Source organism: Vespa crabro, chromosome 1 (assembly GCF_910589235.1).
Source record: "Vespa crabro chromosome 1, iyVesCrab1.2, whole genome shotgun sequence".
NCBI lineage: Eukaryota > Metazoa > Arthropoda > Insecta > Hymenoptera > Vespidae > Vespa > Vespa crabro.
In genome coordinates, this window is record NC_060955.1 from 22,319,537 (window position 1) to 22,333,814 (window position 14,278).

The 14,278-nt window shown below is 26.1% G+C and overlaps 4 protein-coding genes across 17 annotated transcripts; 3 read left to right on the plus strand and 1 right to left on the minus strand.

Moving 5' to 3' along the window:
• Position 1: 1 nt before the first annotated feature.
• LOC124422532 lies at positions 2–2,691 on the plus strand. 4 transcript variants are annotated; one of them, XM_046959091.1, is made up of 5 exons: positions 2–177; positions 334–619; positions 818–1,019; positions 1,166–1,361; positions 1,604–2,691. In XM_046959091.1, exons 3-5 carry the CDS (start codon positions 1,000–1,002, stop codon positions 1,895–1,897), a joined length of 510 nt encoding a protein of 169 aa, XP_046815047.1. In that variant the 5' UTR covers positions 2–177; positions 334–619; positions 818–999; the 3' UTR covers positions 1,898–2,691. The 4 variants fall into 4 exon arrangements, with proteins under 4 accessions (XP_046815047.1, XP_046815057.1, XP_046815040.1 ...); XM_046959101.1 differs by having other exon boundaries at positions 31–177; positions 318–619; positions 818–1,051; XM_046959084.1 differs by having other exon boundaries at positions 31–177; positions 318–619.
• Positions 2,692–3,214: 523 nt separating this feature from the next.
• Positions 3,215–6,100, plus strand: LOC124422526 (4-hydroxyphenylpyruvate dioxygenase). The gene is made up of 12 exons (XM_046959071.1): positions 3,215–3,368; positions 3,560–3,586; positions 3,651–3,713; positions 3,865–3,969; positions 4,207–4,332; positions 4,470–4,559; positions 4,665–4,765; positions 4,838–4,915; positions 5,036–5,270; positions 5,358–5,480; positions 5,551–5,667; positions 5,768–6,100. The coding sequence occupies exons 1-12, from the start codon at positions 3,366–3,368 to the stop codon at positions 5,840–5,842; spliced, it is 1,143 nt and encodes a 380-aa protein (XP_046815027.1). The 5' UTR covers positions 3,215–3,365; the 3' UTR covers positions 5,843–6,100.
• LOC124422547 (probable nuclear transport factor 2) lies at positions 5,735–9,522 on the minus strand. Of its 6 annotated transcripts, none has more exons than XM_046959157.1 (5): positions 9,213–9,522; positions 9,053–9,124; positions 8,683–8,781; positions 7,788–7,908; positions 5,735–5,836 (listed from the first exon to the last, which is right to left on the minus strand). In XM_046959157.1, exons 1-4 carry the CDS (start codon positions 9,318–9,320, stop codon positions 7,795–7,797), a joined length of 393 nt encoding a protein of 130 aa, XP_046815113.1. In that variant the 5' UTR covers positions 9,321–9,522; the 3' UTR covers positions 5,735–5,836; positions 7,788–7,794. The 6 variants fall into 6 exon arrangements, with proteins under 6 accessions (XP_046815113.1, XP_046815134.1, XP_046815123.1 ...); XM_046959178.1 differs by having other exon boundaries at positions 7,755–7,908; XM_046959167.1 differs by having other exon boundaries at positions 7,749–7,908.
• A 652-nt stretch (positions 9,523–10,174) lies between these two features.
• On the plus strand, positions 10,175–13,755 carry LOC124422205 (ras-like GTP-binding protein RhoL). 6 transcript variants are annotated; one of them, XM_046958377.1, is made up of 5 exons: positions 10,175–10,227; positions 12,712–12,853; positions 13,108–13,190; positions 13,307–13,424; positions 13,528–13,755. In XM_046958377.1, the coding sequence occupies exons 2-5, from the start codon at positions 12,778–12,780 to the stop codon at positions 13,728–13,730; spliced, it is 480 nt and encodes a 159-aa protein (XP_046814333.1). In that variant the 5' UTR covers positions 10,175–10,227; positions 12,712–12,777; the 3' UTR covers positions 13,731–13,755. The 6 variants fall into 6 exon arrangements, with proteins under 6 accessions (XP_046814333.1, XP_046814304.1, XP_046814315.1 ...); XM_046958348.1 differs by having other exon boundaries at positions 10,181–10,227; positions 13,076–13,190; XM_046958359.1 differs by lacking the exon at positions 10,175–10,227 and adding an exon at positions 10,307–10,578.
• The last annotated feature ends 523 nt before the right edge of the window (positions 13,756–14,278 follow it).

Sequence of the window (14,278 nt, forward strand, 5' to 3'; positions counted from 1 at the left end):
GTGCATAAACAACGACAAGCTTTCTCCTATTATTTTTTGTTTTTATTTGTCGTTAACATTGCTTTTTTCAAATATAACTCGTATTAATTTAATTGTCGTTAGAATTTAAAAAAAAACCAAAGTTCCGCTCGAAAGATACTGTGTTTTAATTGATGAAGGAAATAAAAAATATTATTCGTACGTCTATTCGTTGCTATAATACAAATAATATTATCCTTATTCAGGATACGTACGAAGACGATAGAGTTATTCGTGAAGCTTTACTCTTTGATAATCGATATTTAGATATAATAATATTTTTTTTTTATCGTCTTTAGGTAATGTTTATTCTAGATAAACGACTAGAAGACCATGTATGCTGGTGTATGCGCTGCTGCACCGGATCGATTTAGAATGCGCAAATCGTAGAGAACCTAATTTTCAAATAATCGGAAGTATGTGAATGATGTTTGTAAAAAAAATTTGAAATGATAAGAGTGTGCAGTTTGCGGATTCTTTTAACATCCCAATATTAAGAATAAAGCTCGATTAAGTAAACGGATTATTAGAAGGAAGAATGCACGTTTCGTTTTGGTTTAATGAACATGCCGTCGGGGAGATATTAGGATTTCTCTGACAGGTGGGTTATATATGATGATCCTTTTAAATATGAAATTCTTTAATTAATTTGAATAATATACATTTTAATATATCTTATGTATATGCCAAATATAGAAACAAAAAATATTCCAATGCGATGTTCAATTTCTACTTGACAATTTACAAATTTTGTTCTGATAGAAATCTTAAAAGTTACACACACTTTGTCATTTTTCAGAGCTTTAGTATGATTGAAAATGTGACAGAGTTTAATAATATCAATCCTTAGGCGATATTTCAACTAATACGAAAGAATTAGTAGCAATGAATCGTGAAATTTATCACCGATCAATTCTGTACAACGCTTATACTTGAAGAATTAATAATCAAAGGAGATTCATTAGGAAGATCCTGAGGAACATGTTCTTCTTATATACAGGGTGACTCACTTATACATGCCTATCGACAGAAAGTACTTATAAACGATTTAACCATTATTGAACTTATGTTAGAATAATTTATTTGTCACGCGTTTAAATAATCGTATAATTGAATATTGTAATTATATATTGTTTTATAATTACAGTAATGTAACCAATGCTGGGAACAACCAACTAATATTATCTAATACAGTTGCAAGTGGTACAAACAGAAGTATTTTAGATTTATCAGAATTCAGTGATGCTGAACTGGCTGGTTATAGATTACGTTGCGGAGTTTGGATTACATTTGTATTGGCGACAGGATTTGTTATAGCAGCAAAATTTTCTTTTGGCCATGAGGTAAAAAATTCATTAAATATGTTCTACGGTATTATACAGGATATCCCAAAATAAGTAGGAAATGTTTTAGGGACAATTTCAGGAACATTTAAACAATAAAAAAATTCATGTAAACATATGTCCTATTTGATTTGGTTTTCAAGTTATAGCGGATTTTATTTCCAACAAACTCTATCTGCTTACTTTCATAAGAGATGTTCATATATATATATGAATTTTTTCAATTGCTTTCTTTTAAACAGGGTCCAGGTTTGGAAATATTTGTATTTTGTGGTCTATTGACGCTTCTGCTACTTGCATGTCTGTATTCCATTCTTTGTCGTCGTACTCACGAGAATAGTCGTCAAGAAAATCATATTCAGGAGAATCAGATTGCATCTTTAAATAATGCGAGTTTATCTACTACCGAAAATTTAAGACCTATACCAGTTATCAGACAACATCCACCACCGCCATACCATATAGCTATTTTAATTCCACCGCCTGATTCTTCAGACGAAGCTGCTCCACCTTCATACGACAAAGTTATTCGATGAAAATATTAATATTGAATCAATAAGGATATATGTTATGAATCTTACTTAATTTTTAACATCTTTGCAATAGTTTCATGTCATAAAAAACAAAAAACAAAGTATGATAATATATAATTTGAATCCAAATATGTACTTTCTCTGCTATAAAACATATTCATATGAAGTTCTTACAGATAATAAACTATCTTATCTCTCTCCACATTAATAAAGAATAAATAATATCAATAATTGAATAAATTTCACATCTGTGATACAAATTCAGTGATGCAATGAAAATACCAAACTTGATTGATATCTGATGATACAAAAAAAATACATTAAAATTTTAGTGGAGATATTTCAATAAAAACTTAGATAAGATATAAAGAATATTCGCGATAGTTTGCATTTAATGTGAAAACAAAATAAATATGTATTTTAATTTTTTATATTTCAATATACAATGATCTGTAATATTTATATATATCTTATATCATATATGTATATATATATATATATATGTATTAACATATATATATATATACATAAACATATACATATACAACTTACATCTAGTCTCTAAAAACAACGTAAAATAATAAATCTTAATTACAGAAATTGTCTCTCATTTGAATAATTGCACAAATTGTTCTACTTTGAAAAATGGTTAACAAAACATGTAAAATTCTGGAATATTAGATTTAGTTATTCCAATAAAAATGAATATTATAAGATTTTTTGACAAATAGTATAAAAGTTTGATTTATGGACAAATATTAAATGTAAGACCAAATAAAGTCTATTCATTCATTGTATTACCTTTCAATAAATTTACAATATGAAAAAGAAAAAAAATAGTTTTATATAAAGATTTTATTTTTAGTCTATATTAGAATAAAACTTATTTAAATGCTATGCAAAATGTAATGATTGCGCATATGAACAACGTGTAGCCAAATCATTGTAAAAAAATTACGTATTATATATATATATATATATATATATATATATATATATATAAACTTTTATTTTAAATCTATAAACGAGAGTATGTTTGTGTGTGTGCGTGTGTATTAGAAAAAAAAAAATTTTATTTTATACCAATCAATATGAAAATGTGAAAAAAATTGTTTTTACTTCTTCGTTGACTCATCGACGAAGGTGTGTTCTCGATAATGACGAAACAGGACTGGCCTCTATTTTATGAAAATATCAGTATAATATATGCAAATTCTAGAAAAACCTGCTTTAACATACCATCAACATAAATATCATTGATATATTGTTGTTATAGTCATTATCAACAAATTTAAATATTGACATCACAGGTTTCTTTGTTCCGACCAATCGCATGCAGGTATTGAAATAGCAAAACGAACGCGCTCGTATTTAAGCGGATAGCTTTGTGAAATTCAGACAATTTATCTACAGAGACGACAACACGTGATTTAAACAACGCGTTACAAATTACAAATATTGTAATTTTAAAATGGTAAAGAAATGTAAAATACTATAATGAATTTTTTTATATTATAATATTATAAGATATTTATATATAATATAATATTAATTTTATTATATATATATATATATATGTATGAATAATTTTTTATATAAAAATTTATCACATTAATTTTTATTTTTTTTCTTTTTCTCTCTTTCTCTCTCTCTCTATATATATAGACTACTTACACGGACAAAGGCAAAAAGGTACGTAATATAATTTTTTCTAATCATACAAAGACTGACTCATTTATTTACTTTTTTTTTGTAGCCCATTGGTGGAAAATTTTTATGTTTTGACCATGTAAAATTTTGGGTTGGAAATGCAAAACAGGTAATATAAAAAAAAAAAAAAAGAATCATATAGTATCGCACACGGATACACATTAATGTCTCTATGTGTAATTCTTTTCACTCAATTCTGTAAAAAAGAAATAATGATTATAACAAAACAATTATATTACACCTTTCTTTTTCTTTTATAGGCGGCTAGCTTTTATTGCGCAAGGATGGGATTTGAACCATTTGGTTATCGTGGTTTAGAAACTGGCTCAAGACATGTAGTAGCACATGCTGTTAAACAAAATCAGGTTATTATATATATAATTTATAAAATATTAATTTTGTAAATTTAATATATGTATAATATACAAAATTTCTTGACATTTTCTTTTTTTCGAATTTCTCAATATTTCGAATGAAAACAAAAAGTAATTTAAATGAAATTTTTTAATAAATATATTCTTTTTTTCATGATGATATTTATCATACTTTTATTATTAAGTAAATAAAAATAATAATACATTAACAGAAATTATTTTTCCTAGATAATATTTGTTTTTGAATCAGCTTACGAGCCTGAAAATAAAGAAATGGGGAATCACCTTTCTCAGCACGGTGATGGTGTTCGAGACATTGCTTTCAAGGTCGAAGATATCGATACTATCGTTAGGGTAAATACAAATGACAAAATTGAATACAAAATTAGTTAATTAAAGAAAAACAAAAATCAATTGAAGATATTATCAAATTGTTTTATAATTTGAAAAAAATAAAAGATAAAAAATAAAAATGTTTTTTATCTGCTTAGGTAGCAAAACAAAAGGGTGCAAAAATTATAAAAGACATATGGGAAGAAAAAGATGAGTTTGGTATTATTAGACTTGCCACGTTGCAAACTGTAAGTTATTTGAAAAAAAAAAAAAATAAATAAATAAATAAATAATTAAACACAATTATTACAATTATATATCTAATACATACACATAAATTTTTTTTTAACTAGTATGGAGATACCCATCATACTTTGATTGACAGAAGTAAATACGAAGGATTCTTTCTACCTGGATTTGTAAAAGCCTCAGAAGACATACTTATTAAACATTTGTAAGTGTCATAACATTATACTTAAAAAATATACATTTTCTTATTAATATTTTTTCCTCAATAAAATTACAGGCCAGCAATTCATTTAAAATTTATAGATCACATTGTAGGAAATCAAGCTGATAAACAAATGGAGCCTGTAGCTAAATGGTAAATAAATAAATTATATATTTTTAGGCATAATATATATATATATATATATATATATATATATATATATATATATATATATATATCATTTTTATTAAATTTTTATATATTTTATTTTAGGTATGAAGAATGCTTACAGTTTCATAGATTTTGGTCAGTAGATGATACTCAATTACATACCGAATATTCTTCATTACGTTCTATCGTTATGACTAATTGGGAAGAAACTATTAAAATGCCAATTAATGAACCAGCACCTGGTAAGAAACGTTCTCAAATTCAAGAATATGTTGAATACTATGGCGATGCTGGTGTTCAGCATATAGCTTTGAATACTAATAACATAATTACAAGCGTAAGTAATATTTTATTACAGATTTATTATATTTATTCTTTTGCTTTTGATTATAATAATATAACTTTGTTGTTATTGTTATTCTAGATACAAAATTTACGAAAAAGAGGTATGGAATTTCTTGATGTTCCTGATAATTATTATGATATGCTGAAAGACCGTTTGAAAAATAGTAAAGTCAAAATTATAGAAGATTTGAAAATATTACAGGTATTATATATAATATTTTAAAAAATAATAATCTTTTAATTTTTGACTATTTCTCATAACAACTCTTCAGGAATTAAAAATTTTAATTGACTATGATGAAAATGGTTATCTATTACAAATCTTTACTAAGAATATGCAAGATCGACCGACTCTCTTTATAGAAGTTATCCAAAGGTGTAATCATAATGTAAGTCTAAGAGTAATTTTTTTAATAATATTAATTTTGAATTTTTAAATTTATATAACACGTTATATAAGTAGCAGAAATGATATTTATTATGTCACAGGGGTTTGGTGCTGGAAATTTCCAAGCTCTGTTTGAAGCAATCGAACTTGAACAAGCTAAGCGTGGCAATCTGTAATATATATTGTGGAAAATGTTATTGCATCGATAAATAACAATAAGATTATTATAATATAATATTTTAAGTGTTATTACATAATATATTTTACAATAGATCATTTATATTATTTTGTACAAGTGCAAGCATATATGCATGTATTGTACATGTATTTCCATATATTACATATTCATAAATTCCTGTTAACCAATTACTATGTCGTTAATCATAATATGCAATTGTAAATAAAATTGAAATAAAAAAGTAATATATAATCAAGCAATCGGTCCTATATGTTAATCTATTAATTTCATTAATATATGTATATGTAATTTATAAAAGTAGAAAGCATTAGAAAAAGAAATATATTTTTTGTATAATTTTAATGACATACAATGTATTATATCACTATGGCGTTAAGTGTCCTATTAAGAAACATTTCTTTTGTTAATAGTAGTATAATATTATCAGTAATATTAGACAACGAAAATAAAAGGAAATTGAAGAAAACAACAATTATTAAACTGTATTTATTCTTAAACGTCGTTTTTTTTTCTTATGGCCAGGATGTAAGCAGATAATTTTCATATAAAAACTGGGATATTTAGATAAAGTAGAATAATATGCAATGACAAAAAAGATTAATATGAAAAGAACCTAGCTCACTTATTTCAACATGTGAATAGTCCATGGTTCAATGAATTGTCTGTAGATAGTTCTAAAATGCCAACAGACATTTTCTTCATGGACTATCGTGAATGCCAAGGCGGAAAATATCGTGCTGACAAAAGAAAGAATTTCCCAGTGGTTTCAGCACAAAAATTTGTGAGAAGGGATGTGGTGGATCTTCATCGGCCTAAAAAAATATTAATATGCGTATTGTCAATAAATGTGGATTGTCAATAACTGTGGAATTCCTGACGAATTATCGAATTTTAGTTTTTATAGTTACTTTCAATACGTATCTTGCAGAAGAAACAAAATGTAAAGATTAAAACATAAAATTTGATATCATCTCTATACAAACTAGCAATACTAACAAGATAGCAAAAATAAAATTTGAGATTTTTTTTTGTTTTTCTTTTTATAAAATGTATTACAAAAAAAAAAAAACCAATTATATTTGAATGAAATTACAATCAAAAAATATGTATATATTTTTAAAAATCGCCAATTATATATTATAACATTTTGTATTATGAATATAATATATTACATTTCTTTTTATAAAACAGGTAATACAAAATATAAAATGGTAATTTAGTGAATACATAATACAAATAATAAACACAACATATATCAACAAAACTTTTTGATAAAAGGACAAAAAATTGTAAGTTGCATTATAAAATTACATTTCGTCTTTATATTGTGTAATTCAAATTAGTTCAGTAATTTAATTCATATATTACATACAAAATATATATTAGTATCTTATTTGTTAATGAATACAGTGGTATTACTTTCTCTCTTTCAGTTGCTTTCTTATTTGATATAACATATAAGATATCATAATAAATGATAATTTTACATCTATTAAGCGATATATATATATATATATCGCTGTATATATATATATATATACACATACATATATATACACACAGATACAGATTAACTTATAAGACTGCTATTTATAGTGCAAAAATATACTACGATGAAGTGCTACATCAGAGCACAAAATTTGTTGGTCAGTACTAATTAAAACTGGTACTGTTACCAAGTGATCAACCATTTCTCTATCTACTTTATATTTAAACATTTTATCGGTACATTATAGTCAATTATAGGATTAATAAATATAAATAATGTGGGAAATATTATATATATGAGGTGGTGTAGCCATGCACTCATTCTAATATTGGAATAAGCAGATGTATTTGCATAAAGCAATGGCAAAGAATAGGTAACATTAAGATAGGCTTGCCTTTACCAAAGTATGGAGAGATCAGTGGATGATTGGTACCTGTTGCCTAAACCGTGTCATGCAATGCAAGTCTGAAGATGTCGTGCTGCACGTAAAAGCTGATGCCAATTGGCTTCAGGACAAACGTCTGGATGTAGGCGTGGGGCTGATCCTCATCAGTCTACCCAATCATCAATAATCACTCACTGAGTTTTCTTATATCATCTTCTTTGCAGATGTAGGTATATAGAGAGATAGTTGCTGGATACTAGTCATAGCTCAATGTCTACCTTCACACGGCAGCACAAAAAATGTCAAACGATACAGTATATACATATAATGTTTCCAATCCGTAATAAACAATCACTTAGACAGAGAATTCCAAATGCTAACGGAATTTTCAAATTATAATAACATTAATTAAGAATTACTTTCCTACAAGATTTCCTTTCAAGTTTTTCATAGTTTTCAATCAAGTTTTTCATCGCTTTCATAGAATATATATTGCAACTTTATTTTGTTAATATTATATATTAAATTACTGAACCAATTAGAATAAAAGAGATAGGAAACAACATTCTTTTAAATACTTTCTGCTTTTTCAATGCTCCCAATGTAAAATGTTGAAAGTATAGTTTGTAATAAATATACCTAAATCACATGCATATTAAATTAGATATGGGCATGGATGTAACAGATATCGTAGCTACCTGGCATATCACAAATAAATAAAAAATAAAATTAGAAAATGCATAATATAACCCATGCCCAAATCTTGGCTAGATAATTATCTATATTAACATTTATTATAGAAATAATATTAATGCGTGTAATTTTATTACTATTATATAACAAATCCTTATTAATATTAAATAGAATCACTTTCTATAGGCAAAAGCATTTTAATAACTAAAATTATAATATAGAAAAAAAAACCTTATTGCAAATTGCTTACCTGCAGCCTCCCCAAAACATTTATGAGTACACCACCATCAAACATAGGCTGCGAATCAATCGCTGTTATTATCCGATTGATTTTTTGAAATGTCAGACTCTAGAAAAATAAAATATGAAATTTATGAAAATTGGAGATTAATAATTTGATATGACTTTGATGTTAAAGTTATTGAAAATTCAATTTTTCAAAATTGATCTTACATATTACAGAATTTTCTTATATATTACAGAATATACATATATATATATATATATACACATACATGCATACATGAATACATACATACATACATATTACATATACATACACAAATAAATAACACATTTTTATATAATATTGCATATTATTGCAAAAATGTAATACTCACAGTCAATTTCTCCATAATTTTAATGGCACCTTGAATTTGGAAACCTTCAAATGTCATGAAAGACGTCTCGGTCTAAAAGTTTTCAAATTAAGTCTTACATTACCATTAGATTTTAAATAATAAATATCAAAATGGAAGACAAAAAAATAATTTAACTTACATTATACATGTTTATCAAATTTGGTCTTTGAGCTGGATCATCGAACAGCGCATAGTACTGCTGTACAAATCCTTTTCCGATTGCTTCGTAAGACGGGTTCAACTCCATTACGATAAATCAATTGTCTTTGTAAGACCACTAGAAAATATTAGCAAGATAAACCGTTTGTTGGTTCAATCGCACAGCGTGTATAGTATCTTTTAAAAATGTTATACTAATGATAACGTTAAATTTTCGGACATCCCTCATGCCAGTTATAAGCGAGCAGGAAGCAAGGAAGATGGAATTCGAGTGTTAAAAGATCGAACTAAAAGAAAATTGGATAAACCGGAAGGAACGTACATGGGTCTTTCGCGCGTCTGCCCTCTAGCGGGATTAACAGAGAATTAAAACTATTTCGAGTACGCATCTATTCTTTTCTTTACATTACAAATACATTTTTTAATACGATATAATCTCATTATCAAAAATTTATATTAAGGAAATAAATAAATAATTCCTATATATATATATATATTTATAAAATTTCATGTATAATTAATTCGATAGATATATAAAAATAAGATTAGTTTTGTTATGAGCCACTTTTAGCTCACTTTATTATAAACATAAAATCAATTGATGAGCATATTTAAAAGCTAATCATGTCAAGTGTATACATATTTATGTGTGTATATACATATATATACATATGTATATATATATGTATATATATATATATATATAATGTATATAAACGCTGATATATATAACGTCTATAAACGCTAAATAGCTTATCGCTATCGTTTATCAAAACATGATATTTTGATTGTTGTAAATAGTATCTATCGTCTTATAAGATAGCAAGTGACTTTGCTTTGTTATTTATCAAAAACATATGAAAATTGAAGAATTTTAAAGGATAATATCGAAATTATGATTATTATTGTATATGTAATTCTAATAAATTTTAAAAGGAATTTTAATAAAATAAATTTATATGTGAATATATACACAGACACACACATATAATATAGTAAGTATGAAAACGTCATAAGTTAGATCGCTCGTCAATAGCGCCTCATCGAGTGTACCGATCCTAATCCTTTATTCGTTCTTCAGTCGACGATACATCGTCTCGAGATGTGCACGTGTTTTAATCGTTGTTCTTCTTTTTCTTTATTCAAAAGTTTACTTCTCTTCGTAGTGTTTGAATAACGTTTGAATATTTATTTTTATTACACGAATATACACGATGATAACTTTACGTACGATTGTAGTTGTCGTCGTTATCGTCTAATTGAAAATATAAAAATAAAAAAAAAATAAATAAATAAAACAATATTTTATAGTTTTATCGAGCAAATTAAACGATAAAAGAGAAGAGGTACGTCGTCGTTGTTTTACGTCGCCTTTCTATTGTTATCACTATCATTGTACGTTGTCGTCATCGATCATTGTTCATCATGATCATCATCGTCATCATCATCATCATCTTCATTGTCTTTTAACGTATTATACGATATTCTTTGAAATTATATGTCAAATTTTTTGTGCGTTATTATATTGAAAGTACAGACAATGCGCGTTGGTATTGGATTAAGAAAAAACGAACATGAAATTGGCGCCACACCATATTTGTAATATGTAACCTGTAAACTGTATTGTTTCGCACGAAGTAATTGTTACGTCTTATTGCACGATTGTACGATTTTTTTTTTTTTTTTTTTTTTTTTTTTTTAACATTTTGATAATTCATATTTTTTTGTAGTTATTCCTTTATTCATTATCTTTCGCACATGATGTAATCTTAATAATCTTAGTAATCTTATTAAACACTATATATATATATATATATATATATATATATATATATATATATATATATATATATCGTTTGTATCACTTTGTGATATTATCAGTTATATTTTATCAAGAGATTTTATCAGGCTATGTAAAAATTTTTTTGATAACCGAATAGAGATAGATAAATCGTTGAAAAGTTTAATTTTATATGTCGATTACATTTCGTTATCCTTTTACGATGTCCACACAAAATAACGTAGAAACGTATCGTAAATGTTTTTTTGGAGAAAAGTTATTCAATTGATTAAAACAACTTTATTTATTTAACCTTTTTTTTTTTTTTTTAACCGGTAACTGGTATATAATAAATAATTTTGTTACGTAGCAGTGTTGTGAATTTTACAAAGAAATGTGTTCGGAACATTGAAAATAATTAAAAGATAAATAAATTCTTAAAAAAATCAATTAAAAACAAGCAATAATTTGTTATAAGTATTAAATTAAAGAGACCGGAGAAAAAAAAACAATTGTTGGGGTTTCAGACTCTCCCCTCCTCTCTGAATTTATCAGTTACGAGTTTATTTAAAATTTGTTACAAATGTGATTTATTTATTTTTGTTTATTTTTTTTCTTCTGTGAAATTGAATCTTATCAAATTTATAATTTTATATTGTACATATGAGAGACGTGTCATCTCTCTCTTTCTTTCTCTCTCTCTCTCTCTTTCTCTCTCTCTCTCTCTCTCTCTCTCTCTCTCTCTCGTAGTTTTGAAATGTAGTGGGAGAGACAGGACGAGAATATGATAACGACCGCACTCTGACCATACCTTATCCTGTCACCGAGAGGATGTGACATTGATGCTAACGTCGATTATATATATACATACTATATATAGTGCATTTCTAAAATTCATTTATAGTAATTATGAAATTATGTTCAAAGTATTCCATCTCTTATGATTCGAGGTAATATTTTCATGTCTTCTATTATAAAAGAGAATGCTTCCATCATCATTTTATATTATATATATATATATATATATATATATATATATATATATATATTTATTTATTTATATATTTATATTTATATAAATATGTATATATATATATATATATATAAACATATATATGTATGTATATGCATATATGTATATACCGTTCATCAAAAATTAAAAAAGATAAAGACGCGGTCAATTTGAAAATTTTCTCTTTTAGAGCTTTCTTATTTTATAGTCATACGTTTTTAACTGTTACGCGGGCGATATAATAGAAATGAAAAGGCTAACAACTTCAATGTTCATTGATATGCGATACGACGAGCAGGAAACAAGCAGCCGGCTTGGTATATAGCCTTGGTGCACTCTTTGGTTAGACTCTACCGGATGCGTCTGTTTTCGGCATAAAAGATGGCGGCGATATCCTCTCTTATGCGTAGATTTTTTTTATTTATTAAAAAATTAAACTTTATTATTATTTTTTTAATAATAACAATTTCGAAGAAAAACGTACAAAATTTCTTTTCGCTCTCTCTCTCTCTCTCTCTCTCTCTCTCTTTCTCTCTCTCTTTTTCTCTCTCTCTCTCTCTATCTCTCTATCTCACTCTCATTCATATACTAAAATTATTCGTATATAAAATTCGTATTTAATTTACTGTATACATTAAGAATAATATTTTTTTTTCTATGAAAATTTTACAATTGACTTTGTCGTAGAAAAAAGAAAAACAAACGGAAATATGTCACGTCGGAATAAACCAATAAAAATTACTGCTGTGGGAGATGGAATGGTTGGAAAGACATGTATGCTTATTACATATACAACGAAAAAGTTTCCAACAGAATATGTGCCTACCGTGTAAGTAATACACGCAATAATGTACAATTATTATTATTCGATTATTTTAAAATTGGCGCGTAAGAGAAGTGTGATCGGTGTAAGCGCGGTTTTTATGAGAATTTCAAAAGATATGTTTTCAATACGTTTATATTTAATTACAATACTGATTTTTGGTATGTTTTTTTTTCTTTTTTTTTTGTAAATTATTCTATTTTTATATTAATATTATTTTTTGTTTAGCTTCGACAATTATGCAGATATTATTCGTTTAGATAGCCAAGAATTTGATATAACGCTTTGGGATACAGCTGGTCAAGAAGATTACGAACGTCTTCGACCATTGTCTTATCCGAATGTAAGTTATTATTCTCGAATAAGTTATATTAATAAATTTAATTCATTCTAATTATAATTAATGTTGAATTTTGGAAAAAGGAAACTTAATTAATGAGAAAATATATTTCATTGCAGACCGATTGTTTTTTACTTTGTTTCTCGATTAGTGCTCGTAGTTCTTATGAAAATGTCGCGAGTAAATGGTATCCAGAGATAAAACATCATTGCCCACATGTGCCAATAATTCTTGTCGGTAAGTTTAACCATACATTTTTATTTTGTTAAATTTCAAAAAATTGATTTTTATCATATTATAATCTCGTTTGTTTTTTTTTTTTTTTTCGGTATACCGTTAGGTACTAAAAGCGATCTCAGAAATCAAGACAATTTAGATATAATAACTCCTCAGGAATGTAAAAAAATGAAAAATAAAATCAAAGCTTCGAAATACGTCGAATGTTCGGCTGTAAAGCAGGAAGGCTTGGAAAACGTCTTCATAGAGGCTATTAGAGCGGTTTTGAAAAAACCGCCATCTAGGAAACTCTGTTATATTTTTTAATAAAAAAAAAAAAAAAAAAAAAAATTATATATATTTATATTTATATTTAAATTTATAATTGGATGATCCACAAGCAAACTAATATGCATTCTACCAATACCAATCGCGTACCACGTAGAATACTCGATTACGTATATTTGTCAATGAAGAAATTTTTGTCAAGGAAAAAATTTTTTAATTATCATTATTGAGATTAACTAACGAAAAATAAAAATGTTCGTTTGTTAATCTCGACCATTATCTTTTTTTTTGGTTCTTATTTCTTTTATTAGAAACTATATTTCGAGTTACAATATCCTTTATAATTTTAAATGTTCTATTATGATGATCTAATGATCTAAATATTTCTTTTTCCTGACTATAAAATAGCTCTACTAAACGCTCATTATGTGTAAGCGTTGAGATAGATGTTTTGTATATTTATATGTACATAAGGTAGTTCGACAAAAATTTTGTTTTATTCTCATATAAATTCTCCTTTAATTTATTTAATAAATTCATCGTAGATTATTAAACATTGTTTTTTTTTTTTTTTTTTTTTTTTTTTT

Coding starts and splice junctions, on each gene's coding strand:
- LOC124422532 (XM_046959091.1), top strand. CDS start 1,000: ATGTTCTTCTTATATACAGG. Junction 1,020..1,165: donor ATGTTCTTCTTATATACAGG/GTGACTCACTTA, acceptor TTATAATTACAG/TAATGTAACCAATGCTGGGA. Junction 1,362..1,603: donor AATTTTCTTTTGGCCATGAG/GTAAAAAATTCA, acceptor TCTTTTAAACAG/GGTCCAGGTTTGGAAATATT.
- LOC124422526 (XM_046959071.1), top strand. Junction 3,714..3,864: donor GGGTTGGAAATGCAAAACAG/GTAATATAAAAA, acceptor TTTCTTTTATAG/GCGGCTAGCTTTTATTGCGC. Junction 4,916..5,035: donor ATGGAGCCTGTAGCTAAATG/GTAAATAAATAA, acceptor ATTTTATTTTAG/GTATGAAGAATGCTTACAGT.
- LOC124422547 (XM_046959157.1), bottom strand. CDS start 9,320: ATGGAGTTGAACCCGTCTTACGAAGCAATCGGAAAAGGATTTGTACAG. Junction 9,125..9,212: donor ATTTGATAAACATGTATAAT/GTAAGTTAAATT, acceptor GAAAACTTTTAG/ACCGAGACGTCTTTCATGAC. Junction 7,909..8,682: donor ATGTTTTGGGGAGGCTGCAG/GTAAGCAATTTG, acceptor ATGATTGGGTAG/ACTGATGAGGATCAGCCCCA.
- LOC124422205 (XM_046958332.1), top strand. Junction 13,191..13,306: donor GACCATTGTCTTATCCGAAT/GTAAGTTATTAT, acceptor ATTTCATTGCAG/ACCGATTGTTTTTTACTTTG. Junction 13,425..13,527: donor TGTGCCAATAATTCTTGTCG/GTAAGTTTAACC, acceptor GTATACCGTTAG/GTACTAAAAGCGATCTCAGA.